General features: G+C 31.4%; 2 protein-coding genes across 4 annotated transcripts; one reads left to right on the plus strand and one right to left on the minus strand.

Annotated features, from left to right (window-relative positions):
* The first annotated feature begins 7261 nt into the window (after positions 1-7261).
* Positions 7262-12032, plus strand: LOC105770660 (uncharacterized). Of its 2 annotated transcripts, XM_012591966.2 has the most exons (12): positions 7263-7418; positions 7610-7823; positions 8287-8491; positions 8782-8872; positions 8998-9140; positions 9545-9788; positions 9979-10083; positions 10228-10410; positions 10623-10827; positions 10944-11436; positions 11606-11685; positions 11774-12032. In XM_012591966.2, exons 2-12 carry the CDS (start codon positions 7610-7612, stop codon positions 11779-11781), a joined length of 1971 nt encoding a protein of 656 aa, XP_012447420.1. In that variant the 5' UTR covers positions 7263-7418; the 3' UTR covers positions 11782-12032. The 2 variants fall into 2 exon arrangements, with proteins under 2 accessions (XP_052487396.1, XP_012447420.1); XM_052631436.1 differs by lacking the exon at positions 11774-12032 and having other exon boundaries at positions 7262-7418; positions 11606-11705.
* Positions 12033-12220: 188 nt separating this feature from the next.
* LOC105770662 (sucrose-phosphatase 2) lies at positions 12221-18277 on the minus strand. Of its 2 annotated transcripts, XM_012591968.2 has the most exons (9): positions 18123-18277; positions 17950-18036; positions 17555-17854; positions 16492-16593; positions 15847-16041; positions 14696-14986; positions 13880-14066; positions 12787-12833; positions 12221-12590 (listed from the first exon to the last, which is right to left on the minus strand). In XM_012591968.2, the coding sequence occupies exons 2-9, from the start codon at positions 18007-18009 to the stop codon at positions 12501-12503; spliced, it is 1272 nt and encodes a 423-aa protein (XP_012447422.1). In that variant the 5' UTR covers positions 18010-18036; positions 18123-18277; the 3' UTR covers positions 12221-12500. The 2 variants fall into 2 exon arrangements, with proteins under 2 accessions (XP_012447422.1, XP_052487398.1); XM_052631438.1 differs by having other exon boundaries at positions 16492-16589; positions 17551-17854; positions 17950-18210.
* Positions 18278-20401: the final 2124 nt, after the last annotated feature.

The raw sequence follows: 20401 nt of genomic DNA on the forward strand, positions 1-20401 counted from the left end.
GTTATTTTTATATATTATGTAATTTAAAACATATTAAAAAAATAAACCTATACTAATATATAATATTACTCTAATATAAACATTAAAACAATGTTAAGATGACTGTATAAAAAATTTCATCAAATAAAAATATATACAATTATTAAATAATAATATAATATAATATAATATAAAAAAAATTAAAATATAATATGGGTGGACCTAAAATGGGCTTGGGTTAATCTTTTGCAAATATGAGCGGATTTAGACAAAATTTTAAACTCATATTTCAGGTTGGACTTGGATAAACATAAAGTGTGTTAATATCATGCTTAAGCCTAGCCCACAAGTACTTGTATCTTTTACCAAAAAAATAATACCATACTTTTGAAGTTGGAAAGCTTTTTTAGGAATCTGACCCTATATAAGTTTAAAAAATTATGAAAATGAATCAACTTCAAAATTAATTATGGGAATGACCTGATTTCTACAGTAGAGTTGTGTGCAACCATTTTCCCAAGTGGCACCAACCTAAAAATAAAAATAAAAAAAATCTTTTTGGTGCTGCCTAGGGGTGTGCAAAATTCGAGTAAAACCGAAAAAATTCGGTTAACCGACCGAATTCGGTTAATCGGTCGGTTAACCGAATTTTTTCGGTCGGGGGTCGGTTAATTATTTTTTGATTTTTCGGTTAACGGTTAATTCGGTTCGAAACCGGTCGGTTAACCGAAAAAATTAATAAATAAAATTATAATATATAAATAGGCCCACTATTCACCTAAACCTAATCTAAACTCAAGTATTCAACCCAACCCAACCCAATCATAAAATTAAATTACAAATAATTTAATAAATAAAAATAAAATTTTAAAACTAAGACTAAAACTAAAGTCTAAAAGTCTAAAAATAATTTAATTATGTAGTGATTCAATTTGGTTAATTTGGTTAATTCGGGTAATTCGGGTAATTCGGTTAATTTTTAACCAAAAATAAAAAAACATATAATTTTCGGTTAATTCGGTTAACCGACCGAATTAACCGAAAAAATTTCAGATCGGTTAACGGTTAAAGATTTTGAAAGGTCGGTTAATTCGGTTAATGTTATTTCGGGTCGGTTAACCGAATGAACACCCCTAGTGCTGCCTAACAAATTGGCTGCCCCAGACTGAAGTGTGTAGGGGCAAAACGTTCAGAGACCTGATGCAGTAAATTTTTTTTTAGATTGGCTGAAAAAAGAGAGCAACGTGAGAGTATGGCGACATCTAATTAAACTTTTGGTTTATTTGCGTATTAGGTCTGTCACAATTTGAATTAAATTTAAAATATGTTAGGGAATAAATTGAAAATGTTTAAATTTAGATACATTGAGGAGATTTTTTGAGGGACATATTGGATAATTTAAATAAGAACTCTATATAGTTTTTTAAGTTTATTGTTTTTTAAAAATAAAAATAAAAATGAGAAGAGCTTATTTTTGTTATTCTTATATCTTTTAAGAGCTATTTAAATTTAATTTCAAAATGGGACAAACCTAATATGCAAATAAATCAAAAGCTTAATTAGGTGTCGCCATACTCGCATGCTGCACTCTTTTTTCAGCAAATCTAAAAAGGGTAATTACTTCATCAGGTCTTTAAACATTTTGCCCCTGTATGCTTCAGTTTTGTATCGCCAATTTGTTAGGGAGCACCACAAAAATTATTTTTTTAAAGATTTTTAGGGTGGTGCTGCCTAAAAAAATAGCGATACTCAATTCTACCGCAGAAATCAGGTCATTCTCATAATTAATCTTGAAACTAGGTTATTTTCATAATTTTTTAAATTTATAGTATTATATTCCTAAAAAGCCAAGTTGAAAAAAAAAAGGTTTAGTCTAATATTAATCTATCTGGTGTAAAGCAATGGAATTCATTGTTAGTACAAATCTCCAATGAGAAACATCTAGAACACACAAATGGAACTCGAATAGAAAAAAAAATAGGACAAGACTCCAAGGCGTGTATCAAGCCACTATCTTTAAGGTTATATTCGCCCCTACCTATCTTCGGTGTGCAAATGAGTTCCAAGCAAATTAACCTCGAGGATACAATGAAGCCAATGACTATTTGCGTTTTGCACTGACGAGAATAGTCTACTAAGCACTAAGCAATATATAGCAAGAAACTCAATTTCTACAAAGAATTTCTGCAGTAACTCTTCATAGAACAATCTAATAATATTAGAAAGTGAGGAAGGATAGAAAGAACTTTTAGAACTTGTTGGTGTGATTTCCAAATGAAATCCTAATCCTATTTATAGAAATTTTCATGTCTCTTCATAGAGACATCTTTCAATAGGTGTCTTTATAAATAAATAGATGACTATTATTCATTTAATTTTATAACTATTCAAATAATATTGTTTGAATATGCTATAATTTTTTCAAAAATCAAATGATATAACTTTTGACCAACGACCAAAAGATTTATCTTTTGATTAATTACACCATTCATTTATAATTATTGAAATACTATAAATATTTGAAAATGTTCCAACATTCATTAATATTTACTTTTTCCACACTTTGTTTTTTCTTGTTGCTTCTTCCGATTTCACTTAAGTCCTGTTTGTTCTTAATTTCATAAATTTCTTATTTATAAATCTTATATTTTAATATCATTAAAATGAATCTCTATATGTCAATGATAAATGGATGTAGTTGTATATTTTACATAAAAATGTAAACGTCAAGAGTTAAATTTATAGTTAAATTTTGCTATTAGTCTCTATATTTTATGAAAGTTGTGGATTTAGTACTTTTCAAAACTTAAAATTTCAATCCTCACTAAATGATAACTATTAAATTTATTAATTTAAGTTCTCTGTTTCCAAAATTTGATGCAACAAACATATTATCGTATGTGTAATGTCATGTCGGACACTAAAATCCAATTGATAGATTAACAACTGTCATTTATGTCAATATTGAAATTTTAAAATTTAAAAATATATAGGGACTTAAAATGATCCAATTGAAGAATATCTAGTAACTGAATTTAACTAAACAAATTTAATCATTACTATTTAGGTTAGGACTAAAAATCAAAATTGAAAAGTACAGAGATTGAAATTGAGCAATGCGAGAAGTATAGGGACTAAAATTGATCAAATTAAAGTATAGAGACTAAATTCATAACTTTTTTAAAATATAGGCACTAATAACAGATTTAACCCTAAATTTGTTTTTTTCTTCTTAAAATATGAAATACCAAAATTGTTAAAAATCACTAAAGATGTTAAGAATAATTTAATACATTGTTAGATAATATTTTATTTTGACCCATAATAAACAATATATATCACACCATTAGTTAATAATAAATGACACGTTATCATATGTCTAAAATAAAAAATATTAAAGGGCTTAAAATAAATATTAATTATGATCATCAAACATAAATTTCAAAACTCAAGTTCAAAACCTCAAATCCGCAATTTGAAATTTAAAACTTCAAATCTAAAATTTGAAATTTAAAACTTAAAACCCAAAAAATTATAATTAATATTTAACTATAATTAATAAAATTAATAGTATTTATTTTCAAGTCTTTCAATATTTTTATTTTATATAAATGATGATGTGTCATTTTATTATTAACCATTACTGCATGAGATTTATTTATTAACCGCGCATCAAGTATTAATCATTATTTTAAATATTTTAAACAATGTAAATTTTTTTTAAACTGGAGGTTAAATCTTGGGCTATTTTACCAAAAAAACCTTTTTTTTTCAATATTTACCGAAATGGGCCGGTTTTTTAATTATTTACCGGAATGGGCCATTTTCAGCGAAATCGCGTCCACGTAAGCGCGATGTCAGGGTACATGTCAGGACATCGCGTCCACGTCAGCGCGATTTGCTGACGTGGACACAAGTCGCGTCCTTGAGGGAGCGATTTGCTGACGTGGCATGAACAATTTATGTTTTTAAGCTTGGAAAACTTTGAAAGGCCATAACTTTTGGCTCGGTTGTCCGATTGAGACGATTTTTTTTTTTGATTTCGAATAAATTTTCGAGATCTACGCTGAAAACCGCTTAGAGATGAATATAGACTAATTTGTAAAGTATAATTTGTTAGTTACAGTATAGGGACTAAAGTGTAATTATTTCAAAATTAGCATGAAATTTTTATATTTAAGAATATTTGAATGTTATGGAAGGATGAAATTGAATTTGAATTGAAAAACGAAGCTTAGATTTGAAAATATGACTATTTAGGTTTTAGGGACTAAATTGAATAAAATGGAAAATTTTAGGGAACTTCTCAAAAGTGGAATGAGCTGACTTATACCTATAACAGGATGATATAAGACAATTCTGTAAAAAAATATCCGGTGTTTACTTCAAATAAATAAGGAAAATAATGATTTGAATGTTTCAAAATTCAATTTTAAACCGAAAAAATCAAAATTTAGGGGCAAAAAGGGATCTTTTTCAACGAAAACTGCGGCAAACCGCCTTTGGCGATTTGTCAGCGCGTAGATCTCGAAAATTTATTCAAAATCAAAAAAAAAATCGTCTCAATCGGACAACCGAGCCAAAATTTATGGCCTTTCAAAGTTTTCCAAGCTTAAAAACATAAACTGTTCATGCCACGTCAGCAAATCGCTCCCTCAAGGACGCGATTTGTGTCCACGTAAGCAAATCGCGCTGACGTGGACGCGATGTCCTGACAGTACCCTGACATCGCGCTTACGTGGACGCGATTTCGCGGAAAATGGCCCATTCCGGTAAATAATTAAAAAACCGGCCCATTTTGGTAAATATTGAAAAAAAGGGCTTTTTTTGGTCATTTGCCCTAAATCTTGGACTAGCAAATTTTTAGAGTTTAATAAAGTGGGTTAAATCGAATTTAGAAAATATTTTATCAATCCTTCAACATGGTTAATTTAGTAATTTTCTTTCTACTTGAAAAAAAACCTTTCCAACAAAAGTAATTGTATGGAAAGTTATGAGGTAAAAGTAAAAATCGAAGTTGATATGTTAGTTTTAGATGGTAGTTGTTTTATTTATTTATTTAAAATAAGTAAATTTGTTTTATATATTAAATTAAAGGATAAATTAGTTTTTTTTGGTTTAAAAATTTTATCTATTTGTACTGTTAAAAACTAGCGTGGTTGACGAAATAAACAATGACACATGACATGCTACTTATATCTCATGTCGATGCGTAGAGATTAGTTTTTAATAATAGAAATAAATGAAAATTTTAACAAAAAAACCAATTTACTTTTTTAACTAATATGTAAGAATTAATTTATCTATTTTTTTATTAAAAGAAGCAAAATACAATCCAAAACATAATACAATTTCCATGGTACTTCTACCAAAAATAGTGAAGTAAAAGAATCTATCAACAAACCACCCCACAGTTGGTGGAAAGCCCGACGTAGGGAGGAGAAACCACCTGACATGGGGGATACGTATGGTTCGCCTTAGGAGGTCATATGTCCTTTTAAGGATATTTTACCTAATACTATCAGAAACTCAAAATTTCCCGATATTCAAGAAGAAGAGTAGTATGGTTTTCATTTACAAGATGGAGATATGATTACTGATTTGATTGATGGAATTTCACCAATTAAATACTCGGATAGAATTGTGTCCCTCATGGAGAGTAGCATGGCCAAGACCATCATCGCCAAGCTGCTTGGGAGAAACTTTGGGTTTAATGCATTGCAGAAGACGATTTTCACTCTCTACAAACTTTTATGGACTTTTCAGCTCATGGTCCTTGGGAAGGAGTACTACATAGCAAGCTTTTCCCTCAATGTTATGGTCCAACATATCATTTTCGTCGTAATGTTATTATGTAGTTTATCAAAGTCGAAAAGATTAAAAAAAAAAATCACTCATCACTACTAATAAATAATTTTTAAAAAGTTAAGGGTTAATAATTCATTTTAGAAATAAAAATTAATCATTCACAACTACTAATAAATAATTTTTAAAAGTTAAGTATTAATAATTCATTTTAGAAATAAAATAGATTCAACAGATATACATACGCGAGGAAGGTAATAAAAAAGAAGAAGAAGATAAATTATTCTCTTTATTTGTAATATCGAGATTGAACACAAGTTATAAAATAATTACGTTATTATTTCCTGAATCTCAAATAAATTAACATACAAATCAAATGTTTGTTGGAGTGGTAAAGTTCAAGTTTTATTTTGTTGATAGAACATGTTCAAACCTCATTATTTGTAACTTTTATTGGTTTTATTTAAAATGCAAAGATTAAGTACCGTGTAAGAATATAACTTATTTAAAATATATAATGGTAGTTTAGTAATTTCTCCAACTGAGTTTATGTTTGATTAGCTTATGATACTTAGTTAAAGATTTAAATAATAATATAGATTCTTTTTAACCAAAAATTGATATTGTTTGAATAATATATAGTGAAGTAAGATAGGAGGACTGAAGCACGCTAATGCTACATTTGGTAGAGGTATTATTTTTGACACATGTTTTAGTATATGAGTTAACTATAAACTAATTTGATTGATAATATTTAGCCACTCTCATGAGTTATTTTTAGCAAAGAGAATGAAGAAATTTCGCTTATTTTGAAGAGGTTTTGTTTTTACAAGAGTTATTATTCATCTTTCGATTTCACATGTATTAAATATCCTTTATTTGGTAGAGTGAAAAGAAAATTTAGAAAATTTAAGGGTAGAGAGAAAATTCATCTTTCCTTTCATTAAACACGTTTGAGATTTTTTTAACTAGCAAATAAATACATAATAAATTATATAGCAATTATATATATAGCTTCACTATAAATTAATAAAGATAAATATTACATGAAACATGTTTCATTAATAAAATTATTATAAAAATAAAAATAAATTATTAATTTCATAGATATCAACTAGAACTAATTTTTTTTTCTGTTGTTGTTTATGTATAAACATAGTAATAAAAATAATGATAGTTGGCATTCAAAGAAAATGGGCAAAATAAAGACGATTGGATCAACTAATCCTTAGAGCCAATCAAGATTATGAAAGAAATGGAAACCCCCCACTTTTCAACTACACTCATTTACTCAGCTCTCACGTTTTTTAATTTTTTTTAAAATCTTAAAAATATAAAAATAAGAATACTACTGAAAAAATAAGTATTTTATTATTACAAATTGGTAAATTCAACGGATCCGATTTTTAATCCATATTTTTATCTATTTATTAATTTTTAAACTTTTTAATAAAAAGGAAAACCGTCCCTTTTAATAATTTATTGATTCTGTCTCCTCTTTCAAGTTTTCACCTTCAAATAAAAGAAAAAGCCAAAAACCAAAAATCTAGACTTTGTTGCATAAATTAAAGCATTTCACTGATATATTACTTTCTTTCTCAGCTAAAAGGGGTATCATTATTTTGCTTTCATATGTAAGATTTCTTCATTCTTTTTTTCCCTTTTGTTTAAGGCAATGTAGTAGCTATCGTGTTCTTGGTTTCTTAACTTAAGATGCTAACCATGTTCCTACTCTTTCACCCATCCTGTTTGGATGCCGAGAAAACTTCAAAAACTTTGGTGCTTATATCGTCTGAAATACTGGGTTTTTATTCTTTTTTTTTAGATGGGGATAAGTTTGGTGAAGCTGGTGGTGTGGGTTTCATGGTTGGCAATGGCGGTGGGAGCTGAGTATGTAAAGTACAAAGATCCCAAGCAACCAGTAGCTGCTAGAATTAAGGATCTAATGTCCAAAATGACACTGGCTGAGAAGATTGGTCAAATGGCCCAGATTGATAGAAGTGTTGCTACTGAACAGATACTCAGAGATTACTCCGTTGGTAATAATAATTTTCACCATTTTTATTTTTATTTTTGATCCTTTGTTTTAGTTCTGGTTACTGTTTTTGGCAATGATTTTCATCCCTTTTTTTGTGGGTTCTGATTATTGTTTGTTGATGGGGTGGTCTGCCACAGTTTGTATGTAGTAACCTTAAAATAGTAAAAATATTATGATACCACATTTTAGAAAGTAATGCTCATTATTATCTACTCATACTTTTATTGCTTAAAGTTATAGTTTGGGTATACTTGAATGTTGGTTCATTGTCAATCTTTTGATCTGATATGTTCGGATTTTTCTTTCTCTTTGATGATGTACACATGGTAGGGACATATTCGGGTGATCCTCTATATATATTAAAAAAATTGAGTATGCCTATACTTGGCAGTCAACCCGAAGGCCGGATAACATAGTTATATCAGTTTACAGTTAAGATTTGACAGCATTTGTTTCCTTCACAGGGAGTGTGTTAAGTGGTGGTGGAAGCGAACCGCTTCCAGAGGCTAAGGCTGAGGATTGGATCAATATGGTTAATGCTTTTCAGAACGGATCTCTGTCTAGTCGTTTAGGAATTCCTATGATTTATGGCATTGATGCTATTCATGGACATAACAATGTTTACAATGCTACAATATTTCCACATAACGTGGGGCTCGGTGCAACCGGGTAAGCATAGATTTTGATTCAGTTTCTGCTGATATTTGTCGTAGAATCATTAAATTACTGTACTTTTTCACTCTTTAACCTTCCATTCTTTAGTTGAAAGCTTAGAAACGATGTTGCCATCAAAAGAAACAAAGAGGATTACATTAGTAACAGTTTTGGGTCAATTAAATGATGTCACATTTATATCTTCATTCGAGGAACTTCACTATCATTTTCCTGAAAGGAAAGATAGAGTCAAGCTAATATTGCTCCTCAATTCAACCATAAACTCCATTCAAATGAATATGCAGAGATCCTGAGCTGGTGAAGAAGATTGGTGCTGCAACTGCTCTTGAAGTGAGAGCTACCGGGATTCCTTATGTTTTTGCTCCATGCATTGCGGTATTTACATACTTTTAATAAGATCAGACAGTTGCGTCTAGTAATTTCAACTCTTCTGCATGCTTGCTGCATCTGAATTCACCACGCTGCAATACAACCCTTTTTTCTTGGCGTTTTCTTTATAGGTATGTAGAGATCCAAGGTGGGGTCGGTGTTATGAAAGCTACAGTGAGGATCATAAAGTTGTGGAACAGATGACTGATATCATACTTGGGTTGCAAGGAGATCCTCCTACGTCGCGCAAGGGGGTTCCATACGTTGGTGGGAAGTATGAAACTTGTCCAAGTTAACATACTTTCATATTGTAGAATTGTATATACTCTTAGAATTCCTTTGATAATGGTTCTAACTCCAAGGAGCTACTCTTCTAAGTTTCTTTTTCTAATGCCATAGATTCACACTCCTCGTCATACTCTTCAAAGTCCAGTGATCTAGATAAGTACTAGATTCAATCTTGCATTGCTTTCCCTTTTCATTTGCCTCGGATGCTCCCTGAATATCATGGTTTATATAGTCTTCTTGTTAGTCACGGATAGTACAATCTGCAGCTTATATTTGGTATGGCATCACTAATGATGCCTCGATATCATATACTGTGTAAATAATATAGTGTGTGCCATCATGTTTATAGTGCTTGTTTTCCCTCTTTATTCTGTTCTTCCTTTCTGTCAGGGGCAAGGTTGCAGCTTGTGCGAAGCACTTTGTAGGTGATGGTGGGACAACTGGGGGCATCAACGAAAACAACACCGTGATTGACATGCATGGGTTGCTTAGCATGTACATGCCTGCCTATTCTCAATCTATCATCAAGGGTGTTTCGACAGTCATGGTTTCCTACTCCAGCTGGAATGGGCAAAAGATGCATGCAAACCGTGAGCTGATTTCTGGTTTCCTTAAGAACACTCTTAAGTTTAAGGTTGAGCCTTGTTACAGATCTTTATCAGTAACAAAAATTTGCAAATTTAGAACATAATGGAAATCCCATTATTCTTTAAAATATTGGACCAAAATATTGATATATCCGTATTATCTTAAAGTAAGAACTGCTAATTTTGTACTATGATATTTTCCTGTTAATGCAAATTGTTGTTTCCATGGATTTTCAGGGTTTTGTAATATCAGATTGGCAGGGAATAGACAGGATCACCTCACCACCACATGCAAACTATACATACTCTGTTCAAGCTGCGATTCAAGCTGGGATCGACATGGTTAGTAGCTTCTGCATAGACATGTTTCAAATAAAATCGAAGATAACTGCTTTCTTGCAATTATTTTGTTTAGTGTAAAACTTGGACGTTGACAGCATGTGGATGCATTCTAAGACTTGGAGCCTCTTGATCCGTGTTCTGCAGGTCATGGTCCCCTTCAACCTTACCGAGTTCATAGACGATCTAACCTATCTAGTGGATAGCAAAGTTATTCTGATGGATCGTATTGATGATGCGGTGCAAAGAATTTTGCAAGTCAAATTCACTATGGGACTCTTTGAGACACCTATGGCTGATTTTAGTCTAGTTAATGAGCTCGGAAGCCAGGTTGGTTAGTAAATTGTAACATGCGAGATTATTTTCATCTCTGTCCAGTTTTCTTTGGTTGTATAAATCCAAAATTTAATATCCATTACCTTGTTTTCCGTAAATCAATCATTATATTTGTTGGTCTTTCTAATTTTCTGCAAACCATTGTCGAAATGCTCTTCTGTAAAAGTTGTATGCTTTAAATGATTTGATATCCCATACTTACTTAGGCACATAGAGACTTGGCAAGGGAAGCTGTGAGAAAATCACTTGTATTGCTGAAGAACGGGAAACCTGGAAGTACACCTCTACTGCCCCTTCCAAAGAAAGCTTCAAAGATCCTAGTTGCTGGCACCCATGCTGATAATTTGGGTTATCAATGTGGTGGATGGACAATTAATTGGCAAGGATTCACTGGCAATAACTCTACAAGGGGTATGCTTTACTTTATTTATCTATATGCTTTACTTTATTTATCTATCTTTCGAAACACCGCCAGCTCACAAGATTTCGACTGCAATAAATTTACTAATATTTCTTTCCATGACTAGGGACAACAATCCTCGGTGCCATAAAATCTACTGTTGAACGGAGCACTGAAATTGTTTTCCGTGAGAGCCCTGATGCCAACTTTGTGAAATCTAACAAATTTGATTATGCAATTGTTGTTGTTGGTGAGCCCCCTTACGCTGAGACTGCGGGGGATAGCACAAACCTTACGATGATAGACCCTGGCCCAAGTGCCATTAACAATGTCTGCGGAACTGTCAAGTGTGTGGTTGTTATCATTTCCGGCAGACCAATCGTGATTGAACCATATGTTTCTGCCATTGATGCTCTAGTGGCAGCATGGTTACCTGGCACTGAAGGCCAAGGTGTGACTGATGTCCTTTACGGGGACTACAGATTCAGTGGAAAACTTCCGAGAACATGGTTCAAAACTGTAGATCAATTACCGATGAATGTGGGAGATTCACACTATGATCCACTCTTCCCCTTGGGATTCGGACTTAAAACCGAGTCGGGCGCGAGCATTGTTTCGAGGTATTCACCATTAACTTATTTCGATAACTATTCATGCATGCATGTGAAAAACTTACTGCCTGTGGATGAAATGTCATGGATGCCATTAATTAGCGATGGTTTCGGAATGAACTATCTGATTAATTGCATGTATGTTCCATACTTACATGGTTGATGGTGTTCTCGATAGGTCGACGTCATCTGCAACTCCGAGAAGGCCAGGCTTGTTTATCTTTATGATAACCGTAACTCTGAGTTTCTATATCACTGGTAATCTTCCATGCTTTTGAATGGATTTCACTTTTAAAGCCTTATATTCATTCGAGTTGTCGATGAATCTGTTCGATAAATTTGGCAGGGAAATAGTTGCCGAATTACTGAGAGTTTTATGTTGAAGACGGCTGCACCCGAGGTGGTAGGAGTCATTCGGACCCGAGGCTGGACCAGTTTAGGCATTGCTCAACATTCTATCCAGTCGAAGTGATGTTAAATGAAGTTGGTAGTAGCAGTTTCAGCCCATTCTCTATTGTAGAAACCATTGGTACTTCGAACATCTTATCAATGTACTGAATCACCTTTATTTTTATTGCGATCTCATTTATTTAAATTATTTGCAATTTCTTGTCTTTTATTTTTTAGATAAATGTTAGGAAACAACTTAGGAGAAATTAAAGATTCTCATTATCTTCCCAAGTCTATAAAATATGATAATCTAATTTATGAATCGAAATTTTAATCCAACTATTTTTTTTAACCAAAATCAAAGAACTTATGATTAGCTTCTGAAAATTTTTCAAACCAACAATTTCAACGAAATCTTTCAATTTTTATTTATATTTAACTGATATAACCGATTAATATTTTATAATATATAATAATTAAATATTAAATAGTAGGACAGTTAAAGTCAATCAGTTCGATTATGAAATTCAATAACTGATAACCGACTGGCATAATAAAATTAACCAACCCTACACTCAATTTAACTGCCAAAACCATTTAAACTGAAACCGACCTAACCGAATTGATTGGTTAAGTCGGTTTTAACCAACTTATGCTCTCCCCTACCTGCTCAGGTAGCGGGCTTAGAGAAACCAAACAATTCGGGGCTTTGTTTCCAAACCATCCAACCATGTCTGATGTATGTGCATCCATGTGAAGCCTTCTTCAGCTTGCTGAAATCGAAGAGCATACAAAAATATCAGTTAATGACTGTTATCAAACCTGTTAACTATTTATTTTTCTTGAAGTACTCAAATTTAACACTTGCATTCGATATATGGGCATAAAAACCTATGTTGGAGATGTATACAAGCCCGATTAAACCGATAACTAGAAATGAATTAAGTTAATGCATGGGAGAGGGGATACCTTTGTATTCAGTAAGACTGTTGTAAGACAGCAATGTCTTTCCTCACCTGGAAAGATGATTAAGAAATAGCTCATGAGAAACATCTACAATTTTTCAATTTTTTATTTTTCTTAAAAAGAAGTTGGTTGGTAAAAGAGAATACAAAAAGAACTAAGAGGCCCCATTCATGCAGCTATCTTTAAGAGAATATATTTTAACAAATCTAGGTGTTGGATCACAACATTATGAATTGATAAAGCCGCCTTTAAGAGAAAGCATTCAACAGGTCTAGGGTTTGAATCACAACCTCTGCTGTACTGGGAAAAAAAATGGTATACACGTAATGAATTGAACAGTAAGATGTTGGCCACTTAACAATTTTCATGAAAGCTATTTCCAGGAGGCTCTGCTTATGTGCTAGCTCCAAATCAAAATGTTGAGCTACTTTCTTGTTTTACAGGTTAGAGAGAATCACAAACAGAAGAAAACTATTTCCAGGAGACTCTGTTTATGTTATTTTGACTCCTGATTTTTCTTAAAGCACTTGTGTCCGACATTGATACCCGAACATTTTTGGGTATGAACCTTCAAGGACCTCTAAATACATGAAAAACTTTGAAAAAGATTAATTATATCCCTGTTGGATATATATCTGTATCCAACATGAATGGTATAGCAAAAAATGCTAATATCCAACATGAATGCTAAAACGGTTCGAACTACTATTTGATACTCGAACTATGTCATTGATCAATTTGCATATTTGACCCAAAGAAGCCAATGAACATGCACTGTTTCTAAAAAGCCACATTAGTTCCCAAAACAGAAAACTTATTATTTTTTAAATCAAACCTCAAAATAGAAAAGAAAAAAGAAGACCTGATAAAATAGGGATTATAAAGACACCTGGGTTCGAGTAACATAGGTCATTCCTGTGTTTCAACATGTCAGATATTTTTTCTATTTTTTGTGGTCTTGTGTATCCAGTACGTATCTTATCATGTCAGAACCATATTCATGTCTGACACTTCAACACTTCCCGGTCAAAGGTGTCGGTGGTTCATAAGGAAAAAGATGTGGGATTATAAAGAGTAAAGATCAAACAAATCATACCAGTTGACTCCCATTTATCAAACTTCACAAGCCATGCATCTGAACCAATCTGTGATGTTGAAACGCGATCCAGCCAAATACAATATTGTTTTCCTTGTTTATCCCCATATAATCTTTCCATCATATCTTTGCACTTGCTCATTGGTTGCTCAGTTCCAGAGGGATGGACAAAAGTACCTAATGGATACTAAACAGAAAAGACTTGATCAATTAACTATCAGCTATTCGAGTTTTTTTTTTTTAAATGAACATAAATCTATGAACTCCTAAATATATGAAAATCTTTTAAAAAGTTTAACATACTTACGCTGATCACATATCCGTGTTCAACACTTACATCCAACTAGCATAGCTGGACAAGATCAAGCTATGGACATATAGACATCCAAGCAGAGATTATCAGGTCATTGCAAATCTTAGTTAGAGATGACAATGGGTTGAATATCTATCTATCTATCTATATATTTTTGTAATATTTGAATTCACATTACTTTAAAAGTTGAATCCATTTATTATCCATATCAAATCCAAGTGTCACTATCCGAATTCAAATAGCATTAACCTATTAAATATCCAAATTCATTAAATATCTAAATCTAACAAGTCAAAAATTAAAAATTAAAGTGGACTCAGATAATGGACATCCAAGAGTTAATATTTGCATCTGTTTTGGATAATATTAATTATAATATCTTAATCCAAATATTATTCAAATCTGTAAAGAGTTTTCATAAATATTTGAATCTGCACTATCCCATCCCTATTCATAGCAAAACAAATATTAAATCAATGAAAGAGAAGAGAAAAAAGACATACAAAGCTTGATTTAAGATTCTGCAAAATCTGATCAGACTTCTCAACTTCAGCACGTCGCCATCGCTCGTAAAGCAAATAGAACTTCACAACTTCATAACCAGGACTCAAAACATTTACTCTGCATTTTCCCCAATCTTTGATATCTCTGGGAGACACATTTGGACCAATAGAGAATTTCCCAATGGCTTGTATTATTCCAGATGCACATCTCTCAGTCGAATGGATTATGTTGGGATTGTTTCTCGCATTTTCAGCACACCACTGTAATAACTCTTCTTGTGCATTGCCAACCTGAAGAATGGAAACGATAATAGGTTGAAAGCTGCATAATAAGCAATGAAACTGTTCAGTTTAGTGCAATTTTGAAAGAATTTGTGGTTAATTAATGAAATATCCTAATCAAAGCAGCAAAACTGCTTTAAATTTTAATCCGATTATTATCTAGACTAAATTCGATTACTACCATCCAAATCCATTTTAAGTAACATCATCAACCTGATATCTGAATCTGCTAAATATCTGAATTTACAAAGTCAAGATAATTTTAGAAACAAAGTGGATAATAGACTTAGATATCCAAATTTGAATCCATTATCCACAATAGCATAATGGATTCAAATAGTCATTTCAGATATCTATATCCATTATCTGCAAAAATAAAGCGGATTCAGATAATGGATATTCACAAATTAATATCAGCATCCGCTGTAATTAGAATATCCGAATTTGGTTATTATACGAATCCACAAATATCAAATCCACACCATCCATTGCCATCCCTAATTCAATACCATTAATAACTGAACCAACCAAAACCAAATTTCACTGATTTGGTCAGTTAAGTTCATTGGTAAACTATTTACATAGTATTTTAAATTTATTTTAACTAATTTAGAAATAAAATATTCATTTTTATATTATTAAACATTAAAAATTAAATATAAAATAAATTTTGATTCGGTTCGATTCAATTCAATTCGATTAATTGTAGTTTTTCAACTTATGAATTGCAAACAGAATCGAATGCATTCAAGTCATACCCAAATTGAAACTGAATCAAATTAAACAAAAATCTAATAAAAAACAAGCCAAACACTGAGATTTGATTTGATTTTTGCTTTTATAATTTTTTTTCTCAACCGTATGCTTACCATCACACCATATACGTCAGGAACAGTGAAAAGTTCAGCATCATTTCCAGAGTCACCACAAACAAGTGAACTAAGTGGAACTCTTCCATTAGCTTTAAGCTTTCTCTGCAAATATGCAAGCGCTTGGCCTTTATCAGCACCTTTTGGTAATACATCCAATGCTGTCCCATGGCTATAAATTATTTTAACATCTAGCTGCCAAAAGAGGATATTAAGATCAAAAACCATTTATGAGACACCATTAAATATCTATGATGTCAAGCTTCTTCATTTTTCTTAAAGCATCCACGTGTGACATATTCAATATATCGGTGTAAGAACTAAGTTGCTTTGACTTGAGTGTCTATCAGATATGGATATCTGTTTGATACGGGTATCATAAAAATTTTCTAAGTTTTTCCATATATTTAGAAGATCTTTGGAGGTTTTATTTCATATCCATATATTGGACATGAGTGTCAACTTTCAAATATTGTATGTCAAGAAAAATGAAAAGTAGAGTAACATAGTACAAGGTAGAAGTGTTCCCAGACCAGGCAGCCGCCCGAAAAATTTTCAAATCCCTTACCCAAACATGCTTTCTCATGCAAATTTTCTTATCTCATGAATAAGTATATTTCATTAAAAAGAAACACACAATCTCACCTTGTGTTTTTCTAGACTTTCTGAAAGTGCCTTGATTACTTCTAATGAATTAGGCTTCTCCAAGAAAAAGCTAACCTTGTGAGGTCGTTGCTCGGTGCCTGACTGCAAAGAAAACACGAAGTTGTTAGCTTTTGTAATGATTATCTATCTTTATATTACTTGAACCTGGATGTGAGTGATAGGGCTACATATTCAACATGGGTACACTTAATTTTCAAAACCTTTTTCATGTGTTACATCCAGATATATAATATATATATATCAGACAGAAGAATTTCAAGAAAAACAAAGAGTAAAAGCAAAATAGATTTTCGAACATACTCATATATGACTCTCCAAATACATGAAAAAACGTTAAAAATTTGAGCATACGCATACCATATACATGTCCATATCTGATATACCTGAATCCGAATAAAATAGGTGTGCACTCTAATATAATTACCATCTATAAACTAAAACTCTTACACTTTGTTATTCAAAATTGTCAAGAGTCACTTCCAATGAAATATTTTCTTTAAAGGAAAAACGAGTTTTGTTAGAAAAACCAAAAACAAGGAGTTTCAAAATAAAGGGGGGAGGGAACTGATACAAATAAAACTAATTCCAAAGACGAATTAGCCACTAGCAAAAACACCCAACCTGAGAAAGGTGCTCAAATCTCCTACAAGGAACAAGCTTAACCTATTTCGTTCAAGTTCGAATTCAAATTTTCAACACCTAATTAAGAATAAAAAATATATACTAAAAAGAACTCGATTAGGCTTTTAAAGCACTCCAGTCAAATATTATGATACTCGAATTGAACTCATTCGAGCTATTCGAACTTATTCGAGAAAGACTGAAACATATTTCTTTTTGAATCGAACTCGAATAGCTTATGAGCCCAGGTTCTCATTTAGAAGTAATTGTACCAAAATTCATGTTTGACAGGTAAGTGTCGATCTTTGAAAAGTTCGTATACTATTCGAGTCTGAGCTCGATCCTCAGCTGAACTAGAAACAAAAGCTAAATTGGCATTTTTTCTTGCGAAAATAAATAAATGAAGAGTAAAGAAACATGCCTGAGGAATAAGCTGAGGAAACTTAGCAGTTTCCTGAGTAATAATATCTCTGTCCCAATTGAGATTCAAATGTTGCTCCCAATCATAATCAGGCACCATTGGTTCACCATAAGCAATCTCGGTTCCCACGGACATTATGGTTATATCTGGGGTCAAAAGGGGCTTCTCATTCCTCAGCTGTTTATAAATCGTCGGCGACCTTCCAGTGGAATACACCAGCAAAGAATCGTGGCGATAATAGGCTTCCCAAAGAGCGTTGAATCGAAGAAGAGAAAGGTTCTCTGGGTCTTCATGATCGACCTGGAAATTGAAAAAGAGAGATGAAAATCACTTGGAATTCAATGATTGATTTTAATTTATGAAACGTGGATTTTTTTTTTCCCTTTTTTGAATACCATTGTGAAATCAAGATCTGAAACTATCATGAGGCGGGGAGGGCCATTGAGACGATCCATGGGTGGTGGTTTAAGTTAGTTGTTTCACTGCAAATTCACCGTGTTTGATGAGAAATTTTGGTTTAAAATGGAAAAGAGAAAACAGAGAAGGGACAATGTGGGGAAGAAATTACCAGGCTATTTCAATGGAGATAGGTGGGTTGAGGACAGAAATTGCCATGAAAACGGAAGCAAACAGAGAGAAGACTCCACTATAGTCTCTATAATACTGTAGGGACGACTGAAAGGGACTACATTCCTCACTGTAAATGTTGGTTTACCTATTCGTCACTCAACCTTCATAAATTTTCATTTTGGATATTGAAAATAAAAATTTTACAGTATGATCACTGTTGTTACATACTTTTCTCATTTTAGTCAACCCTTGTTAATATGTCATTATATGCACACAATTTTAGTCACCCAGTTTTATTAATTTTTATTTTATCACTTATTTTCCTTTTAGAATTAAATTTATTTTTTCATAGAATTGAGTTATTTAGTTGTTGAGATGAAACTCAAGTTTTTCCTTTATAACTCAGTTTCTCTGTAAAACCCAAGTAATTCTTTATAAAGTTGTAAGTTTTCTACGAAAGAATTAAAATTAATTCTAAAATAAAAAATTAAAGGAAATTTAAAAATAAAAAGTTTTTCCTATAAAACCCAAGTAGTTTCTTACAAAACCTAAGTTTTCTCTATTAGTAAAAAATTAAAATCAATTCTGAAAAGGAAATGAAAAATAAATTAATTTTTCTTGTAAAATTCAAGTTTTTCTACAAAAACTCAAAGTAATTCCATGTAAAATCCAAAATTTTTCCCTTCCATTTTATTGAGAAAACAGAAATTAATTCTAAAAAATTAAAAAATGAATTTTCTAACCTAGATTTTCTCTGGGTTTCCTTATTGAAAAAAAACTAAATTTAATTCTTGAATAAAATAAAATAAATTAAAAAGATAAGATAGTTACCAAAATGAAAATTCACTAAAGTTAGTTGACTAAAATGAGTGTATGTAATGACAAATTAACGGTAAGTGATTAAAATAATAAAAGTATATAAACAGCAGCGATTAAAATAATAAAAGTATGTAATGACAATGCCCATATTGTAAACTTTTTATTTTCAATGTTCAAAATAAAAAATTATGAAAGTTGGATGATCAACTGGTGAGTTTATCCTTTTTTCTTAAAGGATTAATTGAATAAACACCTCAAACTAGGCTTTATTCGCGTTTTAGCCCCTAACATTTTTGGTCCAATTGCCTAACAATATTAAGACGAAAAAAAAAGAGCAAGGTGAATAGGACTTAGACATGTGTTTTATTTTATAATCGGTATTCAACTGAATAAAATTTACAATCAACCAAATAATTGAATAGGTCCACTATGTTATTATGCCAACCAATCTTAATTCGAGTTGAAATCACTCGTTTATACTTAAATTTAATTCGACTCGAAATCTACCTCTAACATATTATTGAAATTTATTTCGGATTATAAATGATTAATTTAAATATGGTTAATTGTACTCGTATTAATTAAGAATTAAAAATTTTTTAATCCACAAACAATTTTAAAATTTGACTTGTATTATTTTTAATTAATTTTATATTTTAAAAATACTATTAAAACGTGTTAGAAGTTTTAATGTTGTTTGAGAAGTTAAAAAACGTCACCGTGGCCGACATAACTATAGTTGGAGTAAAGTTATTGTAAATTAACATCAAAGATCAAGAATTTAATACCTTGTAACCCACCCCTCTTTAAATTATTTTTTTTTTCTTTTAAAGCATGAAGAAAATTTTGATCATCAATCTCGTGTGTTGGCTTAATAATTAGGGTGTTCACTATTCCAGGGCTGACTTGAGTTTGAGTTGCGCTAGTAATTAAAACAATAATTTTAAAAATGTTGGCGATCATTTTGTAGCTTTTCACAATCGGATGACTAAAACAATAATTTGCACATAGTTGATTGATCGGTGGTGTAATTTACTTTAAGGGTGTGTTTGAAAAAAGACCTAGTAATTAAATTTAGGTATAATTGCTTGTAATTACTTACACTGTGACATGTTTGGATAACATTGTAATTAGTGGATTCCATTGAATTAAGTGTAATTGAAACACCTCAATTACGATCTTCAATTCTTGAGGAGAAAATGAGAATTGTGATAATTAAGCGAATTGTTATAAACAATTACACTCAAATTCAATTATCCTATGGCTTCCCAAACATGCCTATACTTGATTTAAGTTCAAAAAGTTGTTTTTATTTAATAATAATGTAAGTTAATTTTATAACATACATTATATTTTTTTTAAATATAAGTATATGTTGTTTACAATAGATAATTTGCCATACATTTTGACCTATGAAATATTTAACTAAATTACATCATATTTATTATTAGGCATGTT

Source organism: Gossypium raimondii, chromosome 5 (genome assembly GCF_025698545.1).
Source record: "Gossypium raimondii isolate GPD5lz chromosome 5, ASM2569854v1, whole genome shotgun sequence".
Taxonomy (NCBI): Eukaryota; Viridiplantae; Streptophyta; class Magnoliopsida; order Malvales; family Malvaceae; genus Gossypium; species Gossypium raimondii.

Excerpts from the sequence above, each read along its gene's own strand:
- LOC105770662 (XM_012591968.2), bottom strand. The coding sequence starts at position 18,009 with ATGGATCGTCTCAATGGCCCTCCCCGCCTCATGATAGTTTCAGATCTT. Across the intron at positions 17,855-17,949 it reads CAGATCTTGATTTCACAATG|GTCGATCATGAAGACCCAGA; the intron begins GTATTCAAAAAA and ends TTCAATTTCCAG. Across the intron at positions 16,042-16,491 it reads AAAGTCTAGAAAAACACAAG|CTAGATGTTAAAATAATTTA; the intron begins GTGAGATTGTGT and ends CTCTTTTGGCAG.
- LOC105770660 (XM_052631436.1), top strand. The coding sequence starts at position 7,610 with ATGGGGATAAGTTTGGTGAAGCTGGTGGTGTGGGTTTCATGGTTGGCA. Across the intron at positions 10,084-10,227 it reads TTCAAGCTGGGATCGACATG|GTCATGGTCCCCTTCAACCT; the intron begins GTTAGTAGCTTC and ends CGTGTTCTGCAG. Across the intron at positions 10,828-10,943 it reads TGGCAATAACTCTACAAGGG|GGACAACAATCCTCGGTGCC; the intron begins GTATGCTTTACT and ends TTCCATGACTAG.